Genomic DNA, 15041 nt, shown 5'->3' with positions numbered 1-15041 from the left:
AGCTCTGCTACCTCCAGCTCTGCCTCTTGTCTTTTCTTCAGTGCCACTGTCTCTAAGCTGTACAACATCGCTGGTCTCACCACCGTCTTGAACACCTTTCCTTTCATTCTTGCTGATACTCTTTTATCACACAACACACCTGACACTTTTCTCCACCCGTTCCAACCTGCTTGCACTCACCTCTTCACCGCTTTTCCACAGTCTCAATTGCTCTGAACCGTTGACCCCAAGTACTTAAAGTCCTGCACCTTCCTCACCTCTGCTGCCTGTAACCTCACCGTTCCACCTGAGTCTCTCTCATTGACACACATGTATTCTGTCTTACTGCGGCTAAGCTTCATTCCTCTGTTTTCCAGAGCAGACCTCCATCTCTCTAGATTTTCCTCCACCTGCTCCCTGCTCTCACTACAAATCACAATGTCATCCGCAAACATCATAGTGCATGGAGATTCCTGTCTAACCTCATCTGTCAACCTCTCCATCACCAGAGCAAACAAGAAGGGGCTCAGAGCCGATCCTTGATGCAGACCCACCTCCACCTTAAACTCCTCTGTCACACCTACAGCACACCTCACAACAGTCTTACAGCTCTCATACATGTCCTGCACCACTCTAATATACTTCTCTGCCACTCCAGACTTCTTCATACAATACCACAGCTCCTCTCTCGGCACCCTGTCATACGCTTTCTCTAAATCTACGAAGACACAATGCAACTCCCTATGACCTTCTCTGTACTTCTCCATCAGCATCCTCAAAGCAAATACTGCATCTGTTGAACTCTTTCTAGGCATGAAACCATATTGCTGCTCACAAATGCTCACCTCTGCCCTTAGCCTAGCTTCCACTACTCTTCCCCACAACTTCATTGTATGGCTCATCAGCTTTATTCCTCTGTAGTTGCCACAGCTCCGCACATCTCCCTTGTTCTTAAAAATTGGCACCAGTACACTTCTCCTCCATTCCTCGGGCATCCTCTCACTCTCCAAGATCTTGTTAAACAAACTAGTCAGAAACTCTACTGCCACCTCCGCTTCCATACCTCCACAGGTATGTCATCAGGACCAATTGCCTTTCCACTCTTCATCCTCTTCAACGTCCTCCTCACTTCACTCTTGCTAATCTTTGCTACTTCCTGCTCCACACCAGTCACTTCTTCTACTCTTCGTTCCCTTTCATTTTCCTCATTCATCAACTCTTCAAACTACTCCTTCCATCTTCCCATCACACTCCTGTCACGTTTAATGTCTTTAATGAAGAGAAAAGAGCTTCTAAAGTTAGCACACTGATAGCATCCAGGACCGTCTTCCACACAGTGGGGAAATACAACACACTGGATGTATAAGTCTTTTTTAATGAAACCTGTAACCTCACAATTATTGTTAAGTTTGTTCTCCTTGCCTTTGAAAGTAATGCTGGGTTACTACTGTAACCTAGTTAGCTCAACATGCTAACGATTGCAGCTTATATTAAAGCAGACAAACACACTGTTTAATATTTTACTTAAACTTTTGCTCTTGTGTTTTTGGAAATAAAATATAACACTCTCCAAACAATGCAAGTAAATTCAAAGCTTGACAGGCTTGCCATGCGTTGTTACAGGTAATTGTTGTTGGGGGGAGGCACACCAGTACAGAACCTGCCAATGTTGGTGTAATACATTTATTATACTGTATGTCAGTGAAAGTAATGTATTACATTACTAAAAGAAGGTTGTGGGCATCTCTTGAACATGTTTAGGTTTTTACATTAAAAGCACGTCAAAAGATACTTTCAAGTCATTCTTCCTAAAATGCAACATTTTTGACAAAAACCGAGCAAGGAAAGAAGGTTCTTTCGGAGTTTAATAATTGGAAAGCTTTCAGTGCTTTCTGAAGACCTGTTATCCAGTGGGTGGGTTGGAACAATCACAGTACACAGGGCCAGAAACCTGATGTAGGCTTGAGGTGGCTGTGAGTGAAAGCAAAACAAAAGACAGGCAACTGTACTGGTGCTGTTAGCAACTAGCTTTACAATAGTACAAAAGAAAATGCGTAGTTTTTATGTAACACACAGCCAAGTACACTCTGGGAGCAAAAGTTAAGTGATATAAACACTTGGAGAGAGAAAGGCATCATAAAAATGATTTTATTATCCTAATTGTTATCAGAGGACGGATATCAATTTTTCACTTTTTACAATATATTACTATCATTAGACTGTTTTATACATTGTTTTATATATTAATAATTTTCAAATCATTTTGTACATGCTTTTGGGACTGACATTCCCTGGTCAGATTAAGCAGAGAAATGAGAAAAAAGGCACATGATTGCTCCTGTCCACAGTGAGCAATACAGTCCAAAGAAACAAAGAACTGTAGAGGTTTGTGTGAGTGCAGGTGAAATGCCTCCCGATCAGATGATGGGCGGCCCCTTTGAAGCCTATTACATGTCTTACCACGGCAGCACAATATGTCCAAAGCAATTTTCCAACTCATAGCCCAAAATAATCACTTTGATGTGGCAATTGAAAGCAATCGTATCTTTTGATTTGCTCAGATGCACTCAGAAAAGAAAAAAAACAAAACACACACGCACTCTTTTTCATCTCCAAATATCTGATAGTTTTACAGTAGAAACAAAAGAATTACTAAGATCCTGAACCACCTTCAGGGGCTGCACTCAGGTGTCTTGTTACTCTGTTCTATACATGTAGCTGAATGTCAGAAAAGTGGGCCATTTCAAACAGTCCGGCTTGCCGTAAGGTCTCTGTGAACGCGCCGCTCAGTGGAACACATGAATTGATCATATTCTTCTTTAAGACTCAGTGTTGGAAATCTCTCTGGCCTGAGGGAAGCTCAGTGTGCAGTGTAGTCTGTAGTGTGAAATACCACACACTAGCACCACCAGTCCCTGCTCCTCTCTAAACTGTCCACAGTTTGAGATCCAACTGTGACTTGAAAGACTGCCCAAACTGTCTCAGAGGTTGTTCTCTGGCTTCAATGCCTGGGATGCTTAATCCAGTTTCGTATCATCCACTTCTGACCAGAGCATCTCTGGACCACCAGGCGAAGGCCAAAGTTGGCATCTTTGGACATTTCTACTTCCAAGCATCGCCCAGTGTCCCTGCTGATGATTGGACCATTCTGCAACAAAACACATGAAAATATGACCAAATTTGCACAATAACCTTAAGAAAAAAACAGATGGTCGTAACACTAAGAGCAGAATAACTCCCAATGTCTGTCGTTATTAGGTATTTAGTAACATCTGCGTCGCTGTCTTATTTCATTATATTTGGTGCGTGTGAAGTGTTGCACTGTTGAAGATCAGTGCCAAAAGGTCACATCATGTGTTTTAATTTACCTGTGTAAAGTCCCAAAGCCTCTGGGAAATCCTTGAAACAGCGTCACATTTTTTCAGTCTAGGAGTACGTCCTCTGCCATCATCAACGAGGCATTTAGTGTCAGGCAGGAAGGTGGTCGACCCCAGGGGTCCTAGCTGGAGAAACCCCTCGGTAGAGTAGCGGGCGAGCTGCAACACAGAGATAACCAATGTGTTACACTGCTGGATTCAAATACTGTAGCAACAATTACAGCTTCAAAAAACAAACACTCAACTTTTTAGAAAGCACCTAAACATCCATGGAAAGCACAAGTTGTAAATGCGGTTTGCAGTGATGCTGTTTAGCTGTTTTAGCTGTGACTACAGAAGCAATGAAGTTGGGAACAAAAGTGTTTGAAGTTTTCAGGCCGTTTGGAAGACTGCGTCACAGATAGAAAGGTTGTAATGCTTTTATTTTACGCCTTTTTAAGGGGATTATTTTACACAAAAAATAACTGCCATAGAACCTACATAATACATGGAAAATGCAGATACTGCACTCTGCCTGTGGATAATTCTCGTTGAAAGTAAGGCGAAAATGCAGTATCTACCATCTAAATGTGTTCTTTTAACTTCCTTGACCATTTCAACAGTTTGTTCAAGAAAATAAACTTTATTGTGATTTTTTACAGCTTATATTGTATATGAATTAAATGTATCTTTGTTTTGCTACGTGTCTGTCCTACTACTATAAGTATTTATATTGAAATCAGTGTAATACGTTAATTTACAATTTAATACATTTAAATGTGTTATTTAAAGTTATCCAAACTGCAGCAAATCACATGAATTCCACTAGCGTCAAACGCTAAGATGGCAGCTGCTGAGATCTGCTAAGCTAGTTACCCTTAGCAGGTTCAGCTGAGGTTTTTCTCTCCATTGTTTAGCTACTGTGTGGAATAAGAAAATGATAACCAAGATGTCATTTCATCAAAATTGGTATTTTTTCCATTACAGGTGGGGAAAAATTGATTAGTAAATTTAGTTTTAGCTTTATCTAAGGCTAGCTGTGGCTATCTCACCAGCTAGCTTTCTCTTGATACAGCTCTCATGCTTTAGCTTTCGAGTTAGCTGTTTCTCTGTGCATTAAGTGCAAATTTAAAAAGTAATTTTCACAGAAATTATACATTTTAGTTACTGTGTTTAACCATTTCTTTTTAGACAGCAAAAAAAGAGATTCAAAAATGCAAGACTGTGTTTCCTTATTACATGTTTCATAGAATATTTTAGTGTACAACACTGCACGGAAACCACAATGTACAGCTAATTAATGCTACAATATTTCCCCAAACCAAAACTTGATCCCTCACTGTTTAATCCTGCACATGAAAGGCCCTGTGACTATAAGTATCTATTACGTAAGGATACAGTAGAGATAGCATTTATTATTTATGGGAGTGATCCTCTCTGAAAAATGAGATGCCAAAGATAGGGAGGTCTTCAGTACGACAACAGCCCTGCTTTGAGGGGAACACACATACATGACTGTCCTGAATCACATGCACACACACACATGCTGTCTTCTATTAAAGCACAGGGTAGCTAGCTTTGTTATTCACAGTCCTGAAATAATCAATATAACAGAATGCCTCTGAATCCAGACTGCTGAAAGGCTAACTAATTAACAATTCTTCCAATGCTTTATTGATGAAAAAGTACTTTTGTCAATCAATTTTAGCATTTAAAAATCTCTCCAAACTGATTTTTGGAGCATGGATGGAGAAACTAGAGCTGCAGTAAGAGGCCTGTGTGGGAGTTACTCCTTGTGAGAAGAGAGAACGCAGGTGGTTTTTAATCCAATGTTCTGCCCTAAAGAGCCACTCGGAACAAATAGGAAAACAATGAAGTATCACTTTGTGTGTCACTCAAGGTTCACTGGAGCTGGTTGGGCTGTTCATAAGGAACCTGATAAGGATAATGCCTAACTAACTAAGCAACGTCAGACTTTTACATAAACATATTTCAAACCCTCAGTCTAATGCGAGACACATAATGTTGTGAACCTGTGTTATTTTTCTCAAGATGGCGGCTTAAAGGTCATTATTACGGGCAATTTGATTTAAGAATTCTTCATGGAATTTTGTGTTGCTGTCTTGGGTCTTTCAGGGCTATAACGCTCTGAGCAGATTTATCCATGGTGTAAACTATGGCTGGGCACAAAATACCTGTTTACAGCTCAGTCTGGCAGCCTTTTATGCGCTAATACATTTAAAATGGGACCATAACAAATAATTAACACAAGGAAATTATTCTGCCAAGCCAATTAACCTGTGCCTCATGCAGCAACATTAGACGCTCCATTGCCTTTCTGCCATCGTGAAAGTTTTGCAGCCTCTTTTTGGAGGTCAAGCTAATCACAAGTTTCTTAATTAGCTCATTAATGGTGCAATGCTGTGACAATGTAAATATAAGATGGAGTGTTTGTACTTTGTAATGAGTTGTAATCTCCACATTTCTACCTTTCCTGAACCTTGCTCCACCAGGAAGTTATAAGTAAGTTTATGCCACAGATTATGGCAAAGATCTTAAGAAGGGCTTGGCTTGGGGCCTCAACACTGGACCTGGCACATGTCTGAGTGAGCTTCCTCTACAAAAAACCTCCAAAGGGGAGGTTTAAGAGGCCCCACATCATAAGTGGTGCAGCACCATGCACACCAAAGTGCACTACACATAGCTGGCATTCCTTGTGGGAGGAAACCCAGGAAGTGTTATTTTGATTCTGAGGGCGCTATTTTTGTGGCGGCGCAATGACCAGCGCAAGCAGTGCTCTGACTGTTGTTGGTATTTTGATGAAAATTAGATGTTGCACTGAAGATAGCTATCTCAGAAACATTTAGTCAACAACAGCAAACTCAATACTTGATGCAAATGCGCAGCAATGATAGAATAATGCTTCAAATGTAAATAAACTACTTTAAATAAAGCAGTGTGCACTGATCTATAAATTAACGTGGTTGATTCTATCATCCTCTCATTAGAGAGGTGTCGTGCTAGAGTGCAGTGCGATTACGAATGGCAATCCACTGTGTTTCCCTTTATTAAATGACACCAGGCCACTCCAAAATTACCACACACACATCTGGACACACCAGACTGGTCGGTATTCTGCCTGTTTATGCAGGAAACTCCGGATTACCGCGGCTCATCAATCCTGTCACAGCCTCCTTTCAAACCTTTTTTTAGCCATTTCATGTTTTCAAAGACTACTGCTTGGTGTCTGTGTATGTCAGTAGCGCAGTAATGCAGGCTTTGTAGCTCCTCCACCATACTTTCACTGCATTACACTATTGGACAAAGGTGAGACATTATCCATGATTTAGATTTCCACCGAGAGAGCCAGGAGAGAGACTCATTCATCAGAAGCACAATAAAGATTTATTCTGGCCAATTATATATTTTTTAAAAGTAAAAGGAGTAATGGTAAAAAGGAATGCAAAATCACAGTGTCCCACGAAATTAAATTCGGCCCGCTCACAGTAATGTCGGTCATCACTGTAATCTAATGATACAAAGACACAAAATTCATCTCCATTTGTTTATTCCCCCCCCCGGATCAGGATTTAAAGAGTCAGTGAAGCTTTACATTACTGGACCCCACTGAGCTCCCACTGCAGAAGAAAAGAGGAGAGGCTGGTGAGATGCTGGCTTCCTTATAATACTCCCTCAAATGACATATAATGAACATGTCACTCACCAGCAAGATAAGTGGTTAGGAAAGGTGGGGAAAATGATGCATGAATAGCATTTCTCTTCAGGATTATCTTTTGTTTCACAGCACAAAAGTTAAATAAGCACAAAACAGGACAACAGCCTCCCACCCACAGTGCCATTTGTCCTGGTATCTATTCAAGTAAATTATTATGCTGAGCACACATGTTCTTCTTTTCAGCCGCATCCAACTGCATATACAAATAACTACATGCACTCTCACCTGGGAGTGGCCCAGTTTTGCAGTTAAAATAGAGCAGTTGGTGATGCCTTGCTCAATTGTACTTTGTATAGTAGTACAGTCACAACGCTGTGTCTGTACTACCTTGGACCTTTTTCCCTCATCTGACTCATGAACAATTTCCAAATCCAGCATACATACTGACATCCTAAAGTGTTACTAAGCCAGTGAAAACATTATGATTTGCCTAATCATTATAATTCCAAACTCCCAATAGTCTTATATTCTGCACTACTTCACTGTTAAGGAAAAAATACAGATGTTCTAAAAAGACATTCTAAAAATGTTTAGGTTTTTAGCTTGAGTTTTGTCAAAACAAATTCACACAGTCAAAATATATATGTAATGTCAAAAGTCTTTAAAACAGAGTTTAAAGTTTATTTAAGATATACTTTGTAGGATTTTGAGCAAGATGTCACTTGAAGGAGAAAAAGAGTTCCATAAGTTAGGACCCCCTGTATATGACTTAAAATGGACTTCTGCTGAAATATTGGGAAGATGAATATTAGACTGTATGGTTGAATAAGAGTCAATCGGTGAATTAGTTTTGAAATGATCTACTGTATTGTAATTCCTTATTTTGTCCATTTAACTTTATATGCAGATATAGAATATTTGTCAACACTGCTGTAATTGAGAATATAGCATTCAGCCTTATAACATGAGAAGATCTAGGTTTTTAGAATGTTAACAGTGATATCGATTAAACAAAGGGTGAGACCTCTTAGCTAAGGGTAATACAAAAATCTTCTAAATTATCTTCTAGATTATTAATTCTAAAAGATTATTCAATCTAAATTCAATAGTAGTTTATTAGTTTGCACATATTTTCAGATATAGTCAAGGTGGCAAGATTTTTTTTCTTTTTAAACCTCATGTTCCACACTATGTTCAGTTTGTCTGCATTGAATTCAACTGAGATCTGCAGCTTTTGCAAATGCATCGCAGATTTTATTGCAGCATGTCATATTGCATATATCACTTTATATGTATTTCTTTTTTATTCTTATTTCTTTCCTTTTTTTATTCATTTTTCAATAATTAAATCTATTAGATGTCCTAAACACAGGGTATAGCCACACAGGTTTAGTGGATGTATCATGTAGAGGTGTGTTGAGACCATGATTGATTGTTATCTATTTGAGCCTCCAGTTTTATGTTTGTTTAACTTACAACTTGACCTCCATGAGTTCCACTTCAACTTCAGAATCCAACTTCAACTTCAAAACTGATAACACCTTGGGTGTGTGGGGCCTTTAAAACTGACCGTAAACCTACATCTTGGTAGTTCTTCATCCATGAGAATCCTGATGTACATCTTTGGTAGTTTACTGCTATTCGACCTGAATATTTGTTAAAGTAGAATGTGCGTCCTGAATCCACACAATCCATTTATGTAGCTCCCAAATGTAGATTTATAATTCACTGTATTTTAAGTTATTGTAATTTATTGTTTATTGTGATTTGGTGTATCATATTTATAATCTGCCCTCAGTGTGTCTTAGCTGTTCACCTAAAAGCTTCAATGAGAAGCAATCAGGCAAACACATTTCTCTCTATAGTGCTGTTGCTACCACCACTTATTAAATAACATTTGATTTAACTTCTATGGGGCTGGAAGAGGAGAGTAATTACATTACATCATCTTGAGAAGTTTTAAAATGCAGAATTAGTTGATTTGTAAATCTAAGAATGAGTATTTACATTTGCCAGGAGGCCAATACAAGGAAACCAAATATAAAAAATAACACGTGTAACATTATTTTGGAAGAATCAACAATACACTGACTGACTGACAGCTTAACTAACTGTATTATTGACTGATTGTCTGATGAACATGGCTGCTTAATGAACACAGCAGTGGACGTGGACACACAAACAGTTCATGAGTCTGGTCTGACCTGGGAAGACATGCCGTGGCAGGGGTAGAGGATGGCTTTGTCGTCGTCCTCAGAGCCCTGGTCCAGGCAGTAGCCGCTAGCTTTGCTGTTCCTCACCTGAAAGACAACACAGGAGGAACTGGTACTTAATGAATGTTTGAATTTTTAAAGAAGGGATTATTGTTGGAGTTAGGTGCATGGCCATCAGGATTAAAGGTTGTTCTCTACGAAGCATTTTACAGGAAAAGTTCTAAATTTTGGGAAATATGCTTAGTTGTCTTGCCGTTTAATCTCATTTCTCTGGGAAGTCAAAACATAGTCCAGCACATTACCGCCTGAAAAGGTGCAACTTGTTGTTTTTTCACTTAGATTTTTGTGTGAATAAAACAAACAAGATATAAAATGTTAGTTAGTGAGATTTAGAGGTGCTGGTAGGTGGATTTTGTTACCTTTGGATTAAGCTGGGCTAGTTGTTTCCCTCTGTTTACAGTCTTTTGCTAAGCTAAGCTAACTGTCTCCTGGCTGTGGCTTTTGATTTAGCGTACAAAAATGAGAATGGTATCGATCTTCTCATCTAACTCTTGGCAAGAAAGCAAGTGAGCATATTTCCCTAAATGTTATAACATGGACAGTAATTGTTGTACAGATTATGATGTAGTTGAGGACCTCATATCTCTCATCAGCTTCAGGGATGTCAGTGGATTAAAAACCTGCCTCATTGTTTGTTACCCAAAAAAGCAATTTCATTAGCATGGCATAAACACACATTTAAAATATTTTACATGGGTGGTCAAATTTAAACATCCTGAATATTAGCTGAAAATATTGGCTATGTTTTGCTTCAACCCCCAAAAATAGGTTTCAGTAGAGAAGCTTGTATCAGTCAAACCCTTGTGCATATTAACATGGTGTTGGAGATAACAAGGATTTTGCTACCACTGCTCAAAAAGTACTTCCTGCCTACTGGCTGCTATGGTTACATTTGCCACAAAATTAAATCTGAAAACAAATCAATTCCTGCTTGCATGTTACACTAACTCCTGTCTACCAGATCCATTGTGGCTCGTTCACACAGCAGAGTCTTCTATCATGTCAAAGTGATGACCTGGCCATGATAGGATATCATCATGCAATAAACAGTCCCAGTTCTCTCTTCCTCTCCTCTAGGCCTCCAGATGGTGGTGTGCATTGAGCATGAGCTGCGGGTTACATGTGATTTGAATGCGTACGGCTTCATTTCCAGGTTGTGACATATCTATCATGCGCTGTTGTCAGGGAAGGTTCCACTCGGCTGGTCTGGTCAGCATGGCCGAGCTCGGCGCTGATGCTCAGTGACAGATGAGACTCACTTCTGCTGCGGCGGCTGTGTGGCAACACAAGGTAACTATTTCCCAGCTTGTCGACAGATCTGAAATAGTGCCACTTAAGTGGCTGCTGCTCTGAGGAATCCATTAGCTGGGTGCCACAGCCAAAACAGGCGGCAGGGGGAAACAAAGGGGGGAGTAAATTCACACAGCTTTGATGACTCTAGAGGTTAATTTTGATGTATTCTGGAAATGCATTTGCATTTGTTTTCCATTGTTGAAACTGATATGACAAAAATGGTGCGTTTCAGCAATCATCCAAATAGTGCCTGACTCTGGACTGTGTTCAATTCTTCAACCTGTCATAATCCTGTTTTCTTCCCCCACTGTGCTGAGTGCGCAGCCAAGCCCAAAACAATCAAGTTGTAATGGGAAACTAATAAGTGTTTAATTAAAACTCATTCTGAGGAAATTGCATTTAATCCTGTGTGGTGATGCTGCATTGCTATAGCAACGAGATACCTTTACCTTAGACTGGCTACAGTGAATTCATATTTCTTTTTTTTAAAGTGTAATCGCAGAGGGTATGAGTCTGTCACTGTGATGATGCTTGAATTTTTATCTGCACATATGAGTTTGTGGCTGACCACTGCAAAGGGTTTTGTACAAACTAAAGCAGATGTTAACCAGCTGCTGACACCTGCAGGGAAATGTTTCTCGAAAAAAATTGTCGCAGAAAAGACCCTAATAATGCACAGCTCACAAATTAATAAGTTCTCACCAACTCATTTTCTCTATTTATCATCTGTGGAATCAAATTAGCTGTCTCAGTGTATACATCCTCTTCAAACCACAGCTCTGTAATAAAATTACAGCTGATGATATAGAAAAATTAACAGTATTTCCAGTAATCCTGTTAGCAAGTATCTTTCTCACCTCGCCGTATGTGATGGTGTTGTTGTAGATCCGCATCTCTGGGTAGACGTGTTCAAGGTACCAGCGGAAACTCCGACACTGCAGCCTCTTCCTTAAGGCCAAGCGCTCTGAGACATCTCCGAAATCAACCCCCGGGTTCTGTCAACAAATGGTACAAAACAAAGATGAGAAAAACTCTTAGCCAGCAGGCACTTCACTTGTGAGAATACTAGCTGCTGGAGATATGGAAGACGCAAGAGTGTTAAGGTGCTGAGAGGACGCAACAAGCATTTAGTTAAGAGATGGATGGATACGCCTGTCATGTGGGACCTTCATTGTTCTTTCATTAGACATGATCTGTGCTGAGCAAATTCTAATCAGCTGCTTAATTATGAGTCCTCACGGCCCTGCCTGCATTATGGAGGTGGCTTCCCAGATTGATTAGGGGAATGCCTAATAGCTGCACTGCCTGGCACAGAGGCCTGATCCTGATGCACACACACACGTCATTGACATAATGCTTTCCCTAGCCCCTTACCCTAACCTTAAACATCTAACCTAAAACTATATGCCTAACCTTGACCTAATTGTAACCTGTACCCTAAAACCAAGTCTTCAAAAAGCAGTCTCTACCTGTGGAGACCTCAAGACCGCATGGGTTAGATTCAGGTTAAAGTCCCCACCAGGATATAAGAACATGAAACACACACACACACACACACAAAAACCCATATCAGTATGTGCACATACAGTGCACTGCTTAAATGTGCAAAAAAACACACATTCTGTATTTCCATTGAAAATATACACTACATGCATATGAAAGGACAATGGCCTTCTCATAGAAATTGATGCAAAGGCACAGACACACACACACACACACACACACACACAGTTGTCTTATTACCAAACAGTGTTTCCAGGCAAATCCTCCTCATTATTTCCCCCTCTCTGTTTCGAGTCTACAGCCAGCTGCTGAACTTGCTTTCGACATCTGTTAATAATGAATTCTAGTTGGAAAAGTCCACTTTTGTCTTTTTTTTTTTTTTTTTTACCATAAAGCGACACTAACAAATGTATTCAATTTCAGTGAGATGCTTTTTGGTATTTGGACTTGGGGCTGACCACTGTGGTGAATCATAAAGCCGTCCCCCACCAAATAACAAGAATCTGTGATTGTGTTGGGGGTAGATGGAATAATTGTAGCATTAGGTCTTTGTACTGTACACAAAATAACTCTGCGCCACAGGACAGCTGGGGTAATAACGTGCTATACCACTGTGTTTGTAATTACACTGGAGAGGGGATGAGGCCTGATTGGCTAGTTTGTCAAAGTTGCACCCCTCCATGCTACACACACACACACAACAGTTTTCCCAGTTGGCACTTCCTACCTGCACTTAGTGAGCTCTCATGTAATTATGTTTGTGCCAAATTTCTAGATGACATGCAGGCATCAGCAGCATATAAGACCTGTATGTGATGGCTACACAGCTGTATTATTTTGCTATGAACAGCAGTGTGTTGTTTTGGGCAGCGTTCAGAGGCCTTCACTGACAATCATCTCATTCTGCATGGCTGAAGAGGCAATTACGATTCAATATTAAACTCTTTATTAATGGAAGTAGCTGTTTATTATTTTGCAGCCCATCTCAAAAGACCCTTGAAAGCAATTAAGCTAAACCGATGTGTATGAAAATAGACTGATTAGACATTAGGCTCCTCTCATTCACTTGGTGCGTCTCTCTCCTCTGTTTGGAGTGAGACTCCACTGCTTCCTCACTCTGCCTTTCCTCTGCTGCCAGTGTGAAGGTCAAGTGGGATGGAATCTGAATTTTGAATTTTTTATTGACTAGTGTCTCCGGTGACCCGGGCTGCATGTCTGAATGCGCAAGTGAGAAGGGAAGAGAGGGGGCAAAGGGAGCTCAGGGATTGAGGGAGGGAGTGATTTAAGACGGAGAAAAACTTACGTTCATGGGAATGTTCCAGGCCATGTAGACGTGGGATTTGTATTCATCCATCCACACCTCTGCGGCCCGCAGAGCATTACGCTTAGCGTAGTAATCTATGTCATTGTTGTAGGGCTTCTTGGTGCGCTCGATGTGAGCCACTCTGGCACATGGCAGTACTTCCATACTCCCTCCACACTGCCACACCTAGACAGCAGTGGGAAAGAAAGTCATTGTTTTAATCAAATGTGGAGTGACACAGCAATGTCTTTACTGATTTATTTTTTAAATACACGCAAACATAATAGGAATGAAGCTGGATGCTTTATTTCCACTGTCTGGGTTCAGTGGGAAAGTCTTTCACAGCTATTGCTTACCAATGTGTCCAAGTGTGGACTCGAATCAGACTCGTGACAGCATGTTTTGGTTAAAATATGATCATCAGGATTTAGTTGTGGATTAAGCTGCTTGTTTGTTCCAAAAGGAAAATTTGTTACCATTGGAGTGCATCTGACCATGTGCTGCCACAAATACGGCAAGTACTGAAGGTCAATGTTGACTCTGGAGCTTGGTCTGTAAACTGCGATGGATGTTTGCAATGGTTAATATGTCCTAGGAGTTTATTTAAAACCTGTGTGATTGTCTTGTTGCTTGTGTTCCTTGCCCCATCTCACTTCCTTTTAGCAACCTCACCACATTTCCAGGTCTTAGCAATTTACCCAGTGAGTACAATAATACGTATGTAATTATTACCAATGGGACGAACGGCAAGAACTACCAAAATAACAATAATTTACTTCTATAGCTAAATCATTGCTAAATACACAGCTTCTATTGCTTCATTTACTTGCCACTAGTTCTAAACAAATTAAAGTCACATTCACGTTATATGGCATGCACAGAAATTCCTGCCATAGCATAAATCCATCCTAATTTGAATTTATATGTGACAAAACCAAACACAAGTACACACGCATAAGGAGTGATACGTAAAGCCAGGCAGAAAATATTTGTCATGTTGAAAAACATCAATCACAGCAGAAAGTATTGACTGATTGCAGACTCAGCGATGTTGTGACACTCGTGCAACATACTCAAGGTAAGAAAATAGAGGCAGCCAGTCACATGGTAGTAAATGGTAGTCATTTCTTAGAGAGCAGCAAAAGATTTGAATTTTAAAACTCTCTGCGAAATAACATCCTCCATTGATATACAGTATGCAAATCTGCAAATCTCTGCCATGCTGTGGGAAAGTGGCCAGGAGTTACACACTTGCACGTCATCAGAATGCCACAGCATATGCTAATGTCCTTCCAACCGTACAAACTGCAGAGCCTCCACCACCCACAGTCTCTTAATGATGATCGCCACAATGCTTAACAGATGTTCTGATCCATTAACTTCTCTCTGAACCCAAAACGATACACCCTGCGTGGTGTGAAAGGAGAATACTGCTGCAAAACTATTTTCTCAATTAAGTCCAGAGCAGGGGTGAAGCCTGTGTTGAGCTGACCATGTTTATTTAATGCCACGGAAGTAAATACAGCTTCTTGTGCTTGAGGGCAAGTTCACAACACAATAACCATGTTTGGAGTGGTTTATTCAAACTTTGGAGGTTTCCTCCCATAGTCTAGCTAGGCTAGAACAGGGCCATTGAACTTATAGCATCAAATAACGAC

General features: G+C 40.2%; 1 protein-coding gene across 1 annotated transcript in view; it reads right to left on the bottom strand.

Annotated features, from left to right (window-relative positions):
• Nucleotides 1–1485: 1485 nt before the first annotated feature.
• galnt9 (polypeptide N-acetylgalactosaminyltransferase 9) overlaps nucleotides 1486–15041 on the bottom strand; it is an 89048-nt gene continuing 75492 nt past the window's right edge. Inside the window, exons 7-11 of the mRNA XM_044196972.1 lie at nucleotides 13384–13569; nucleotides 11435–11572; nucleotides 9216–9311; nucleotides 3348–3515; nucleotides 1486–3127 (exon numbers count right to left, since the gene is read on the bottom strand). Coding sequence (XP_044052907.1) covers nucleotides 2981–3127; nucleotides 3348–3515; nucleotides 9216–9311; nucleotides 11435–11572; nucleotides 13384–13569 — 735 coding nt within the window. The 3' untranslated portion in view covers nucleotides 1486–2980. The remainder of the gene's footprint in view (nucleotides 3128–3347; nucleotides 3516–9215; nucleotides 9312–11434; nucleotides 11573–13383; nucleotides 13570–15041) is intronic.

Source organism: Siniperca chuatsi, linkage group LG5 (assembly GCF_020085105.1).
Source record: "Siniperca chuatsi isolate FFG_IHB_CAS linkage group LG5, ASM2008510v1, whole genome shotgun sequence".
Classification (NCBI taxonomy): domain Eukaryota; kingdom Metazoa; phylum Chordata; class Actinopteri; order Centrarchiformes; family Sinipercidae; genus Siniperca; species Siniperca chuatsi.
The sequence above is the reverse complement of the archived record's forward strand: the minus strand, read 5'-3'. Positions and strand labels throughout refer to the sequence as shown.